General features: G+C 35.3%; 1 protein-coding gene across 5 annotated transcripts in view; it reads right to left on the bottom strand.

The window, feature by feature from the left end:
* Positions 1-15,517, bottom strand: part of NFAT5 (nuclear factor of activated T-cells 5, tonicity-responsive) — a 111,830-nt gene that overhangs the window by 14,010 nt on the left and 82,303 nt on the right. For all 5 annotated transcript variants that reach the window (XM_010850947.1, XM_010850946.1, XM_010850949.1 and 2 more), the window contains 3 exons: positions 6,676-6,810; positions 6,497-6,549; positions 1,400-1,532 (listed from right to left, as the gene is read on the bottom strand). In XM_010850947.1, coding sequence (XP_010849249.1) covers positions 1,400-1,532; positions 6,497-6,549; positions 6,676-6,810 — 321 coding nt within the window. The remainder of the gene's footprint in view (positions 1-1,399; positions 1,533-6,496; positions 6,550-6,675; positions 6,811-15,517) is intronic.

Below are 15,517 nucleotides of genomic sequence, written 5' to 3' on the forward strand. Positions count from 1 at the left end.
CCCCCTCCACACACTTCCTTCTCCCCTTCCCATATGAATGCATTAATTACTGTATGGCATTTTTCTCCTTCTATGAGCAAGCTTCTTTTCACATAAAATACTAAATATTCTAGCAATTACTAAAATGCTTTAACTACCATTAGTTTTAAATCAAACTTTCTTGGATTTTTGAGACTTTCCTAGAAAGAAAACAATCAACTGTTTGATTTTTAAGTATAAACCAGTATCCTCTTTCCTAGTTTTGTTGAAGCCAGTATATTATTTCCAAACTTTGTCTTTTTCTGTCTGAAATTTCTACATGTAATCTTTTATTCTGAGACAAACACTAAAATAATTTCATAAGGGCTATATTATGGCATACTTATGTAACAAACTGGTGGGAAATAACCAATGTTGTGAAAGTTGGACATGATTTACAAAAGAAAACGGGAACAGATAACATTAAGTGATAGAGAATAATTGTCAAGACTAATTATAACTCTGTTGTAGCTACTGTTTTCAACACTTCTGTTACCAGGGCTTTCTTTTCTTGCTATCATTTTTCACTTTGCACCTCACTGAATTCTGAACAATTTGGGAAAAATGTTATCAGTAAACTTGGAGATATGGAAGAACTTCTAATTCTGGAGCATGCCTGAGATACGAATGGAGTAAATCAATGGCAGCATGGCAGCAGCCAAGTCTACATCAACAAAATACCTGAAGCATTTCCATTTCCAAAATGTTTCCTCTACTTTTCCAGGAAAGGGCTTCTCCAGGCAACTAAATGAATGTAGGTAAAAATCTCATAAGATATTTCTTACCCAGAGATATAAATTTTAAAACAACTGCTCTGGTTTCTAAAGCACCTGTTTTACCTAAATGCTTAAAATTATTTTTAAAATACTTATTCACCAGAAGTCTTTGATATTTTTGACTACACAAATTAGAAAATGTTATAGGCATATGACTCTATTTGTGATATTATCACTTATCTCTCTGAGATTATCTTTCACCTCTCCCAAAATGCATCCTGTAAGACAGCCAGACTGAAAACTACTAGCAGTTTCCTAAAGTAGTCACTTTCACCTTTCTGTACATAAGAGGTATTCAGTGAATGGTAATTCTTACCTTATTATACAAGGAGTACTTGTATGATAACTCTGGAGAGCCTGACTTCAGAGAATTCCTAACTTTTCTTTTATTACTAGACCCTAAGGCAGAAACAGTTCTCTTAACTAAGAGTAAAAGCAGGGTTTGGTGACCATCTTCTTGGGAAATAATGACACCTCCAAAAAATACTGGTATCAATTTACCTTTGCACACTACTTCCTCTTTTAGGTTGGCTAGTCTTCATATTCTTCTGAAGAAGCAGAAATGGATTACTCCTTTTGATTCAGAACTTTTTATTTTGACATACCTGGGTCTGGAGTGTAAGTGAAAGGCTGAACATCATGAGATCTTCCAGCATTGGTTACTACATATATTCCCACTGCTACTGGCAAAGTTATATGTTGATCATGATATGGGGGAACCTTCACAATAAGATGATTCTAATTGAAAGAAAATTATAAGAGGCAGAAATAAAGCAATATGTAAATTAAAAATCTGAAATAAAATATTATAATTAAGTACTTTCCTGTTAGCTGTAAAGCTTAAAAAGTTTGACTAGGGGTTCGGATCCATGGGCATCATGACATTAATCTTAAAATTGCTTTTAAGGTAAAATACCAATGTTCTGCAATGGCATAAAAGGTCCCTGTCCTGTCAACTTTATCTCATTCCCATTCTCCTCTAGCTTGTTACACTCCAGTCACACTGACTTTCTTACACTAACACACTAAATTCATTTTTACCTCAGAGCCTTAGAACTTTGCTATTCTTTTTCACTGGAATACTATTCTCCTTTATCTCTTTAAATATCCAGTCCCTTACCCATTTCCAGGTCTCATTCAAATGTCATCTCCTCAGAGAAGCCTTCTCTGACCATCCTCTTTAAAGTGGCACCCCTCTCCAATCTGATCACAGAATCCTGTTTATTTCTTATCACCACCTGAAATTACTGTGATTATCTGCTTGTTTTTTGTCTCCTTTACAACCACAAGAATGCAAGTTCCAAGAGAAGCTAGGATGTTCTGTTCTTCATCCCATCTCCACTATTAAGCTCCTCACACAGAAATACTCAAATAGATTTGTTGAAAAAAAGAATGAATATATTTTCAAGAAAAAAAATTGCCCACCAAGCACAATGTCAGTTACCATATGCTTTGTAAACCTTAACGGTGGTATGTACTTTGCAGTGCAGTTCACTGCTTTCTAACCACTAACAACTAATTCTCATTTAGTCTATTTAAATTTTAAATATTTCAATTTGTACTTAAAACTAGTAACTAATTCTCATTTAAAGTCAACAGAGTTCAGTTTACCCAAAACCCAGTAAATCGAGGTCATTTCTATGTGTGTGAAAATAGTGGTAGACGCATCCTTTTAAGAGAAGGGAAGAGTTCCATAAATGCTTCAGCAGCACTTATTCAAGGGGACTACATCTTCTTAGAAGATACCATGAACTGCATCTGACTTATTCTCTTCTTCCCTGCTACGTTATAGTACTGGAAAGAACAGCAAAAGGTAGTGACTGTGCTTTTGTATTCAGTATGTGATCTGCAGGAGGCCAATGGTGACAGCTGAGGATGAAATGAGTTTAATGTCATTTTTTACTTATTCAGACTCTGGAAGTTGGCTGACTCAGTTGAACAGAACATGACAAATGAGGCCAAGAGTTTGATTTTTGAGTACTTAATTTGTTTCTAAGCCATCTTAAAACATGCTCTGAAATAATCATAAATTTAAAAATAGCTTCTTATTTATGGCAACAGTAGAATGCTTTCTGAGTCCAGTTAGCTATCTCAAAAAAATCACACTTCTAATTCAAGTGGAAAAATATATAAATGTATACATCCACAGGAATTAGGGGGCAAAAATTTGAAAGCACATACTCAATTGTATATGAAGCCATCAAAAAATATATCTGCATTAACTCAAATTCTAAGAAATAAGAATTTTAAAATCTTGCCCACCTTCATTTTTCCTCCTTTGCTTAAACACTGCAACTACATCAAAAGCAGTTCTACCTACAGTTAAGGAGATGGCTGAATGGATGGACTTCTGAAGTATCTTCCCAGTCTTAAGATTATTTGACCAACTCAATAACTGAAATTATTCTTCCAAATAAAAAATTTGTTCTTGGTAATCAGTAACAAAATTAGTATCTAAAAGTCAGATGAATATATATATATACACACACATATATATATTTTTAATCTTTTACTCCACTTGTTTTAGAGAGTGTAGTTAAACAAACCTAATTTGAAACTTCTTAAAAACCAAATGAACAAATTATTCACACATCCTCAATCTGAAATCATGAAATTCTACAAATGATTTAAATTAAAAACTAAGTAAAAAAAACCTAATCTCAAAAATTAAGAGCAATTAACTACCACTGAACTAGGAGTACAATACACACAAAACATACAAAGGGCTGGGAGGCCTGTGGAGCAGGTAGAATGTTTTCTGAGGTAAAAAGGGAAAAATATCTAAATTTTAATTTCTTAGAAAAATCTGGTTGGATTCAAAATAACAATTTTCTTTATCCCAGCAGGTAATCGTTTTTCAGAGTTTATAAGCAATGGTGCTAGACATTTTTCACTTTCCTAAGGAATAATTTATCATTGTCAAAATTGTCATTTTGCAGTTGGGGATATACACATAAAAATAACTGGAGACACAAAACAAATTCCTAATAAAACCACTTTGAAAACATAGAACTTCAAAACTCTCAAGTCTTTGTTTAGCCTAGTTGTTCCCCAAAATTCTGAGGATCTTTTAGGCATTTCTTCCGAGAATTTTCTTTACATATTTCTACTGAAAATTCCATCTTCTTCAAAGCTCCACCTTATTTTTTTGTATTCTTACTCTCTAAAAGATACAATATAAAGAACCCAGAAGACTAGAAGTTGAGAAATTATAATCTATACATTTTTCTATTTTTAATAGGCTAATGTCTATTTCATGTTCTGTAAAACAAGTTATACTTATTCATATTATAGACCTCTGATACAAATGAACTTACTCACAAAATATAAACAGATTCACAGACTTTGAAAATAAACTTATGCTTACTAAAGGGGAAAGGTGGGAGGGAGGGATAAATTAGAAGTTTGGGAACTTACATATAGGCATTACTATATATATATTATATATAAAATAGATAATCAACAAGAACCTACTGTACAGCACAGGAAACTCTACTCAATATTCTGTAATAAAATTTACCCATATTAATTACCTATATGGGAAAATAATCTGAAAAAAGAATGGATATATGTATACCTGTACACTTTGCTGTACACTGGAAACTAACATTGTAAATCAACTATACTCCAATATAAAGTAAATAATTAAGTGAAAAAAACAAAAGCTAAAAAAAAAAAAAAAAAGAGCTCTCCTAGGCTCTAAAATACTTGCTTCTAGTTTCCTTTTAAAATCACCTCCACATTCAAGCTGCTAATCTCTCCTTCTTTCTTTTAAAACCAATTTATCTTTCAAAACAATACATATATATGCTGCAGTCTGTGGGGTCGCTCAGAGTTGGACACAATTGAGCGACTTCACTTTCATTTTTCACCTTCATGCATTGGAGAAGGAAATGGCAACCCACTCCAGTATTCTTGCCTGGAGAATCCCAGGGATGGGGGAGCCTGGTGGGCTGCCGTCTATGGGGTCGCACAGAGTCGGACACGACTGAAGCAACTTAGCAGCAGCAGCAGAGAGGAAATTTGTATTTAAGATATGTATCTTATATGTACATTTAATAGGCAATTAAGGCCCTACAGAATTCATGTAAAGTTGTTAAAATGACAATGTGCCTATTGCTCTTGGTATACATGAGTATGAGATATATTATGGCGTTGACTAGAAGAGCCAAATATTAACAAAGGATTATTTTCCCAGACTTTGTTTGCCTTAATTTTCAAGTAATAAAAAAGTTTAATACCTGATGAGTTGATTTTTGGAGTTTCAAATGAATAGCTATCACAATTATATTTGCAATTTGCAAAGTCATCATTAAATGGTCTTTTCTACTTTACCATCTTCTGGTCATTTTTTGTTATTGTAGAGGCCCTTTTAACTTTTCATTATAGGCCCATTATTTCTTTATTGACCACACTCAAAGTTTCTTTACTTTTAATGTATTTTCTGATCATACTTTCTTCTAAATGTTTAATTTTTGTGTTTTTTTTCTTTAATATAATATAATCTTTAGGATTTATTTTGTATATCTCAGCTCTGATTCCACTCTAACACACTTCCCAGAAAGCCCTTTAGAAAGAAAGAAAAAAAGAAAGTTTTCTCTGAAAAAGATAAAAAAATAGCAAAACCACAGAATTAATGAAAGATCATATTATGATTTACCCTGTTTACATACTTGCTTGCAAGAACCCCAGGGCCTCTATATATAGCCACCAAATGAGGATATAATTCCTTTCCATTCCACCAAATTTTTATGATTATTCTGCATTAATCCACTGTATAACTTGTTTTACAGAGCATGAAATAGACATTAGCCTATTAAAAATAGAAAATTCCAAAAAAAAAAAAAAAGAAAATTCCATCTTCTTCAAAACTCCACTTTATTTTTTTTTTATTCTTACTCTCTAAAAAATATAATATAAAGAACCCAGAAGGCTAGAAGTTGAGAAATTATAATCTGATTTGTGTTCTTTTGCTATAATAAAACTGATATTGTTAAGTACAGTGCTTTCCTGAGTTCTGTGAGTTCTACTAGCAAATCTTTGGGGATAGTGGAAACCCTTGAATTTGAAGCCAACTGTTCAGAAGTGAGACCTGTTCAGGGGACCCCTGAACGTGCAGCTGGTGTCTGAAGTGAGGGCACTCTTAGGCAACACTGTACCTTTAGCTTTGAGTTTGGCAATATATTGGATGCATAATGTTAAATTTCTTTATTTTTTTCAGAACACAAAGGAATTTTTAAAAATTTTAAACCAAAAATGAATATACACCGAGGTCCTACAAATACAGACTCTAAGTGTAATAAGTAGTGCTTCTGAATGCAAAAGGTAAGGAACAAATATAAAACACCTGGCACACAGCAGGTACTCAATAAATAAGTTTCTCTTATTAAAAAGTAGGTGAAGATAACCCAAGGATAATCCAAAGTAGGTAAAGATAGCAAATAAATATTAGGAAAGACATGTTTCATTTATTAACAACGGTAATTTTCTCATGGTCTTAACTTTCCAAATACAGAACTGTCATTTCTAGCATCAGTGGAATAAATCTATTTCAGTTAAAGAAACTCAAGAAAGAAACTTTAAATGATTTACATCAATTCCATATAAATAAGAAATTTAATCTGTTGATTTAGGAAAATCTTGGAGCAAAACTCAGTTTCTCAGAGAATAAACAATCAAACTATAAAAAGTTTAAATTATACCTGATGAAATAATTCCATATCAATTTCAGCTTCGGACTTCCAAGAGTTTTCATCTGATTGAAATAAAAAACAGTGACTTACTAAAATTATGAAAAATTTTTTACTTTGTAGCTACAACTATATCTTCATAACAAAGTGAAACACCCAACAATTTCTAAGGCAGTGTTATGCCTACTTACCAGAAACATTTTCTTGGAAAATAACTTTAGTTCCTTTCAGAAAGTTCTTGCCAATTAAAAATACTTCTTCCTCTCCTTTCACCGAACAGCTATGCAAGCTCTTCTTTAAGATTTCTGGCACTCCTGCTGGTTGAGCTGTAGGTATATATAAGCATTCCATAAGAAGAACCACCAATACATTTCTTACCTAAAATCAACTCTCAATTATTCAGTTCTGTAAGTTGTCTTTGTTGACCCCTGAATTTGCCTGCTTTTATTCTACAGTGCAGGGGACCCTGGTTCGATTCCTGGGTTGGGAAGATCTGCTGGAGAAGGGATAGCCTACCCACTCCAGTATTCTTGGGCCTCCCTGGTGGGTCAGAGGGTATAAGAATACACCTGCAATGTAGGAGACCTGGGTTCAATTCCTGGGTAAAGATCCCCTGGAGAAGGGAATGGCTACCCACTCCAATATTCTGGCCTGGAGAGTTCCATGGACAGAGGAGCCTGGCAGGCTATAGTTCTTGGGATTGCAAAGAATTGGACACAACTGAGCAACTTTCACTTTCATTCTGCAAATTAAAATTTACCATAACAGAAAGCAAAGTTACATACCATCTTTGTTTTCTCATTACATGAAAAAAAAAACAAAGGTGTAAAATATGAACTTGGTCATGTTTTTAACATTAAAAAAAAATCAATTTAATAACAAACATCTCACAATCCTAACCTTAAAAATGTTAGCTGTGCTACACCTTCACAAGACTTCTGAGGCAAAGTGAGCCTCTGGGTGGTATTGAGTATCTTTAAGGATCCAGATCTAGGACTTAGAGGCTCTAAATGAAAAGAACACCTAAAAACAGACTGAATCCATTTCAGAATAATTCTTCCTACCAGAGGATCTCCCTGAATTAGGATACCTTGAGGATAAAAATAAAACACACTCATTTTTCAGTTATAAAGACCAACTAATCACTAGTAAATTAACAAAGAGATAGAGAAGTACTGAGGAGGATCCAGATCTAAAAAACTATAACTGGCTTACTAATCTTCCTGATTTTCTTAGGAAAATTTAATATGTACTGTTTAGTAAAATAGGTTCCAAAATTTCCCCAAACATTTCACATTCTGATGTACACTATAAATATCCAAGAACTGGGTGTAGTACACAGTTTTCTCAATATATTTGACCCCAGAAACATTCTTTCATATTGACACCTAAGGACTAGGTTTCCACCAGAATACTCCCTGGAATACTGGTTAATGCAAATACCTACCTTTTAGGTACTCAGAAAACTACTCCCTTAAGATTAAGCACTTTGAAACCAATTACACCATTTGTTGTTTTAGTAAATCCTAATAACATACTAATTACATAATATGTATATTATATCTGTAACATATAACAACAAACCTAATAACGTACTGCAAAAGTAATTTTAAACATGGCTGTATAACTCATCAACTTCTAAATTAATGAGATAGTCTAATATATGTTGAATGTTACAAACCTCTGTCCATATTCTTCAGGCATTCTGTCTACCAGATCTAATCCCTTGAATCTATTCGTCATTTCCACTGTATAATCATAAGGGATTTGATTTAGGTCATACCTGAATGGCCTAGTGGTTTTCCCTACTTTTTTCAATTTAAGCCTGAATTTTACAACAAGGAGCTCATGATCTGAGCCACAGTCAGCCCCAGGTCTTGTTTTCACTCACTGTATAGAGCTTCTCCATTTTTGGCTGTAAGAATATCATCAATGTGATTTCGGTATCGACCATCTGGTGATGTCCGTGTGTAGAGTCGTCTCTTGAGTTGCTGGAAGAGGGTGTTTGCTAAGACTAATGTTTTCTCTTGACAAAACTCTGTTAGCCTTTGCCCTGCTTCATTTTGTACTCCAAGGCCAAACCTGCCTGTTACTCCAGGTATCTCTTGACTTCTTACTTTTGCATTACAATCCCCGTGATGCAAAGGAAATCTTTTTTCGGTGTTAGTTCTAGAAGTCTTGTAGGTCTACACAGAACAGGTCAACTTCAGCTTCTTTGGCATCAGTGGTTGGGGCACAGATTTGGATTACTGTGATGTTCAATGGTTTGCCTTGGAAACGAATTGAGATCATTCTGTTGTTTCTGAGATTGTACCCAAGCACTGCATTTCGGACTCTCTTGTTGATTATGAGGGCTATTTCATTTCTTTTAAGGGATTCTTGCCCACAGTAATAGACATAATGGTCATCTGAATTAAATTCGCCCATTCCCATCCATTTTGGTTCACTGATTCTTAAAACACCAATGTTCACTCTTGCCATCTCCTGCTTGACCTTATCCAATTTTCCTTGATTCATGGACCTAACATTCCAGGTTCCTTTACAGCATCAGATTTTACTTTCACCACCAGACACATCTACAACTCAGCAATGTTTCTGCTTTGGCCTAGCCTCTTCATTCTTTCTGGAGCTATTTTTCTGCTATTCCCCAGTAGCATGTCGGACAGCTACCAACCTGGGGGACTCATCTTCTGGTGTCGTATCTTCTTGCCTTTTCATACTGTTTATGGGGTTCTTGAGCAAGAATACTGGAGGGGTTTGCCATTTCCTTCTCCAGTGGGCCACATTTTGTCAGAACTGTCCACCATGACCCATCCATCTTGAGTGACCCTGTACGGCATAGCTCATAGCTTCGAGTTACACAAACCTCTGATTCATGTGATGATTGTGGTTACCTTTCTGGGATTGTGGTTTTCATTCTGGAGGTTGTGGGACTGTAGTTCTTGCTTCTTCTGTTTGCCCTTTGATGGATGAGGCTAAGAGTCTAGTGCAAGCTTCCTGATGGGAGAGACTGGCTGTGGGGAAATCTGGGTCTTGCTTTGGTGGGCAGGGCCATGCCCAGTAAATCAAATCCCTTACAATTATACAGTGGAGGTGACAAGTAGATTCAAGGGATTAGATCTGATAGACAGAGTGCCTAAAGAACTATGGATGGAGTTTTCTAACACTATAGAAAGCAGTGACTAAAACCATCCCAAAGAAAAAGAAATGCTAGAAGGCAAAGTGGTTGTCTGAGGAGGCCTTACACGCTGAAAAAGAAAGAGAAGTTAAAGGTGAAAGGGAAAGATATAACTAACTGAATGTAGAGTCCCAGAGAACAGTGAGGAGAGATGAGAACGCCTTCTTAAGCGAACAATGCAAAGAAATAGAGGAAAAACAACAGAATTGCAAAGACTAAAGACCCCTTCAAAAAAAACTGGAGATACCAAGGGAACATTTCATGCAAAGATGGGCACAATAAAGGACAGAAATAGCAAGGACTTAGCAGCAGCAGCAACAGAAGCAGAAGGGTTTAAGAAGAATTGGCAAAAATACACAGAAGAGCTATACAAAATAGGTCTTAATGATCCAGATAACCATGATGGTGTGGACACTCACCTAGAGGTGGACATTCTGAAGTGTGAAGTCAAGTGGCCCATAAAGCATTACTATGAACAAAGCTAGTGGAGGTGATAGAATTCCAGCCGAGCTATTTAAAATTCTAAAAGATGATGCTGTTAAAGTGCTGTAATCAATATGTCAGCATATTTGGAACACTCAGCAGTGGTCACAGTACTGGAAAAGGTCAGTCTTCATCCAATCTCAAATAATGGCAATGCCAAAGAATGTTCAAACTACTGTACAATTTCATAGGCTAGCAATACTCAAAATCCTTCAAGCTAGGCTTCAGTAGTAATGTGAACTGAGAACTTCCAGATACACAAGCTGGATTTAGAAAAGGCAGAAGAACCAGAGATCAAATTGACAACATCTGTCGGATCATCAAAAAAGCAAGGGAATTGCAGAAAAACATCTACTTCTGCTTCACTGACTATATACTAAAGCCTTTGACTGTGTGGATTACAACTGTGGAAAATTCTTAAAGGGATGGGAGTACCAGACTACTTTACTTTACCCGCCTTCTGAGAAACCTGCATGCATGTTAAGAAGCAACAGTTAGAACCGAACATGGAACAATGGACTGGTTCAAAATTGGGAGAGGAGTATTACAAGGCTGTATGTTGTCATCCTGCTTATTTAACTTCTATGCAGAGTACATCATGCGAAATGCCAGGCTGGATGAATCACAAGCTGGAATCAAGACTGCCAGGAGAATTAAACAACAACTTCAGATTTGCAGATATTATTTTAATGGAAGAAAACAAGAGGAACTAAAGAGCCTCTTGATGAGGGTAAAAGAAGAGAGTGAAAAAGCTGGCTTAAAACACAACATTCAAAAAACTAAGATCATAGCATCTGGTCCCATCACTTCATGGCAAACAGGGGGAAAAAGTGGAAATAGTGACAAACTGTATTTTCTTGGGCTCCAAAATCACTATGGACAGAGACTGCAGCCACAAAATTAAGACACTTGCTCCTTGGAAGAAAAGCTATGACAAACCTAGACAGCATATTAAAAAGAAGGGATATCACTATACAGCAAAGATTTGTATAGTCAAAGCTGTAGTTTTTCCAGTAGTCATGTATGGATGTGAGAGTTGGACCATAAGGAAGGTTGAGCACCAAAGAATGAATGCTTTTGAAATGTTTTGCTGGAGAAGACTCCTGAGAATTCCCTGGACAGCAAGGTGATCAAATCAGTCAATCTTAAAGGAAATTAACCCTGAATATTCATTGGAAAGCCTGAGGCTGAAGCTGAAGCTCCAATACTTTGGCCACCTGATGCAAAGAGCCGACTCATTCAAAAAGACACTGATGCTGGGAAAGACTGAGGGAAGGAGAAGAAGGAGGAAAAAGAGGATGAGATGGTTGGATGGCATCACTGACTAAATGGACAAGAGTTTGAGCAAACTTTGGGAGAAAGTTAAGGACAGAGAAGCCTGGCATGCTGCAGTCCACAGGATCACAAAGAGTCGGACACAACTTAGCAATTGAACAACAATAACTAAACTTTAACCAAAGTTTTTAAGTTTTTTTCTCCTTAGGTACTTATATATTTGATAATCAATTTTATCTTTACAAGAAAGTAATCTGGGAAATTACTACTGTCAAAGTATTTATTGCCCTGTTTTCCCTAGGGCTGCCCTTTCTGTCAGAAGACTCTTGCTCCACACAAGGTCATTCTTGCCCCACTCATTTAAGGATTGGCCACATGACTTGTTTATATAATGAAATGTGAACTGAAGTAAATGTGCCACTTCCAGGCTTTACCATCTCCACATGGTTGCACCATCTTTTTTTCCTCCACTAAAAAAATAGCAATATCCCAGAAAAAGGCAGCTTCTAAAGCCTGGTTCCCACAGTGAAGAAAATGGAGCTGTTTCTCAACTGCTGCCAATATTATCATAAAATGAGGGGAAAGTAAAACTGCGTTGTATAAGCATTTAGATTTTTTTTTGGTTGTTTATTTATTACTTTTAGCATCATTTAGTTTCATTTATTGATACAAACAAGTATCTTATCCTAATTAAATACCAAATAATATTTTCAGCAATGCGTAACAGCTAAAAAAAATCGTGATTGTGTATACATATATACTGTCTAGAACCACAGGGTTAATGTATGAACAGATGGAAACAGTTATCTGTCATACACTGGTAATCATACACCCTTTTAAAACAAAGAACTAACTGAATTAATTTATAACTTTTTGGAGTAACACTGGAACTAGATACTTGTTTTTAAATGACATTCAAAAGAAAAATATGATGAATATTATTTTGATTAGAAAACAGTAAGAGGTGCAAAATTATATGAATATAGTAACAAAATGAATGGAAAGTCTATAATCTCCCCCCCCACCATCTACTTATAAGATACTATATGGAAACTCCACTTTGCTCATGATTATCAAAACTTTTTCCTATCTCCTTTTTCCCTTTTATGCATTAAAAGGCATAAGTTGGCCAAATGAGGCCCCTCTGAAGATACAATGTTTATTTTATATATTTGTATTTACATTACACAAAGAACTAGTCTGCTCAAGATAATTTAACTTTTGACCTTAAAAAGTCTTATCTGTTAAAAAATTTGGTGGTTACCTAACAGGACATACTCTATACCAAATAGAACTGAAGTCAGCATTATTTAAGCATTAGATGTTTTATTTTTACCTTTAAGAAATTAGTGAGCTGCCTCTTGAAAGGGATCACATTGCTTTAAAAAATTATAACAGAAAAAAGCAGCCACTTTTCTGGTATTATAAAGAACAATGTGCTTTTAGATGCTGTTCAAACAGGAGCCTCAAAAATAAAACTAAAGAAAATGAATACTGAAAAATAACAAAGCAAATATTTCAACCTGTCAAAAGAATTAGGAAGCCTGTGAAGAAGAATTAGAAAGTCTGTGAAGAAGGGCTGTATATTGTCACCCTGCTTATTTAACTTATATGCAGAGTACATCATGAGAAATGCTGGGCTGGAAGAAGCACAAGCTGGAATCAAGATTGCCTGGAGAAACATTAATAACCTCAGGTACGCAGATGACACCACCCTTGTGGTAGAAACTGAAGAAGAACTAAAAAGCCTCTTGATGAAAGTGAAAAAGGAAGAGTGAAAAAGTTGGCTTAAAACTCAACATTCAGAAAACGAAGATCATGGCATCTGGTCTCATCACTTCATGGGAAATAGATGGGGAAACAGTGGAAACAGTGTCAGACTTTATTTTTCTGGGCTCCAAAAGTCACTGCAGATGGTGACTGCAGCCATGAAATTAAGACGCTTACTCCTTGGAAGAAAAGTTATGACCAACCTAGACAGCATATTAAAAAGCAGAGACATTACTTTGCCAACAAAGGTTTGTCTAGTCAAGGCTATGGTTTTTCCAGTGGTCATGTATGGATGTGAGAGTTGGACTGTGAAGAAAGCTGAGCACCGAGGAATTGATGCTTTTGAACTGTGGTGTTGGAGAAGACTCTTGAGAGTGCCTTGGACTGCAAGGAGATCCAACCAGTCCATTCTAAACGAGATCAATCCTGGGTGTTCTATGGAAGGACTGATGCTAAAGCTGAAACTCCAGTACTTTGGCCACCTCATGCGAACAGTTGACTCATTGGAAAAGATTCTGATGCTGGGAGGGATTGGGAGCAGGAGGAGAAGGGGACGACAGAGGATGAGATGTCTGGATGGCATCACCGACTCTATGGACATGAGTTTGGGTGAACTCTGGGAGTTGGTGATGGACAGGGAGGCCTGGCATGCTGCCATTCATGGGGTCGCAGAGAGTCCGACTGAGCGACTGAACTGAAGAGAACAAAAGTTTACTGAATGATATTAGTCGTTCCCTAAAGTTGTGGAAGAGCCAGAAATAAGTAAAGGAAGAACTTGTTAATTTTAGTAAGACTTAATACAGTATTAGTAAGATAAAACATTATATTGAAGAAAGCTATGATTAATTTTGACACATTAAAATTATTATATTAGGGTAGATACTAAAAAAGTATAAAAATTGATATTTTTACTTTGATCTAGTATATATATATTTTCTGGAGAAATCTAAAGGTGTGAAAGGAGAGGATTCTTCTATTCCCTTAAAAATAAACAAACTAAAAGAAAATGGATCCAATGGCCACTGTTAAACCAACAAGTAGAAGCAAGATTGTTTTTCTAAGGTCACAAGGCACAACATGAATTCTGGCATTAGGCCTTCTTTCCACTGAGGGAAGATCAATTATCTGTTTCCTCTCCTCCCTTTCACCTCTAGCACCTTTTGGCCCCTCTTCCTTTCTACTTACCTCTCATCTTCCTGTTTCCTTCTACCTCCCATTCCATTTCTAACGAATTATTATTGCAAAGGTATGTCTTTCTTTAAAAGAAAGTATTGCTCAAGTTTATCTAATTCAATTTCACCAAGCAGATGGCAATATAAATGCCAAATAGTCAACTAAAGGAGTAAAAATATATATCCTACACCTCCATAATAAATGACGTTTACAAAAGGAAATGGAAGGGATAATATAGGTATTCAAGCAAAATCCCCTAATATAAATTGAGATCTATTTTCTAAATTCATAAAAAATCTATAAATTACATAACACAAATCTCATAGGTAGAGGAAATAGTTTTCTAACATAATTTCATACTGTAACTATAGTCCTAACCATCTGGAAGCTATAGCTGGGATAAAATGAATCATTCAAATTTTGTTTTAGCACTGCTAAATTTTAAGTGACTGTGGTGGCAACACAGCACAATGGCTAAAAAGGAGGCTTTTAATCCTGATCTTACTACATACTAGCTACGTGACCTTGAGGAAGTTATTTAAGTCTCAGTTTCATCAACTGTAGAACAGAAACAATGAAAGGCAATGGTGAGGGTAAATGACATAATGCTTATAAAATTGTTAATAAAATCTCTGGCATACTGTGCAGAGTTCAAAATATGGCAATTTTTACTATTAGCTCTATATGCCTTCCACTATATGCTGCTGCTTCTTAGGACTATCATATTCACCCAGACACATCTTCCAAGGGAGATAACACTTTTTGCAACATGAACATATTAACATGTTACCATATTAATATGGTTAAATGGTGATAATTAACGAATGAAAATTATAACTATAGATGAAAAATTTCAGAAAATCATGTTTTCTGTTTCTTTTATATTTTCTATCTTTGGCTGGATACATTTATATTTATATTTTAACAATACTTCAATTAAATAGGAAATAAAGAAATGAACTACTGAAAGAAGAAACAAACAATTATTAATACAATAAAGTTGAGGGGGATTCGGGACGGGGCAGGGGGAAACATGTATACCCATGGCTGATTCATGTTGATGTATGGCAAAAACCACCATAGTACTATAAAGTAATTAGCCTCCAATTAAAATAAATAATTAAAATATAAAATCAAATAAAGTTGACAACCAT

Source organism: Bison bison, unplaced genomic scaffold, assembly GCF_000754665.1.
Source record: "Bison bison bison isolate TAMUID 2011002044 unplaced genomic scaffold, Bison_UMD1.0 scf7180017864297, whole genome shotgun sequence".
Taxonomy (NCBI): domain Eukaryota; kingdom Metazoa; phylum Chordata; class Mammalia; order Artiodactyla; family Bovidae; genus Bison; species Bison bison.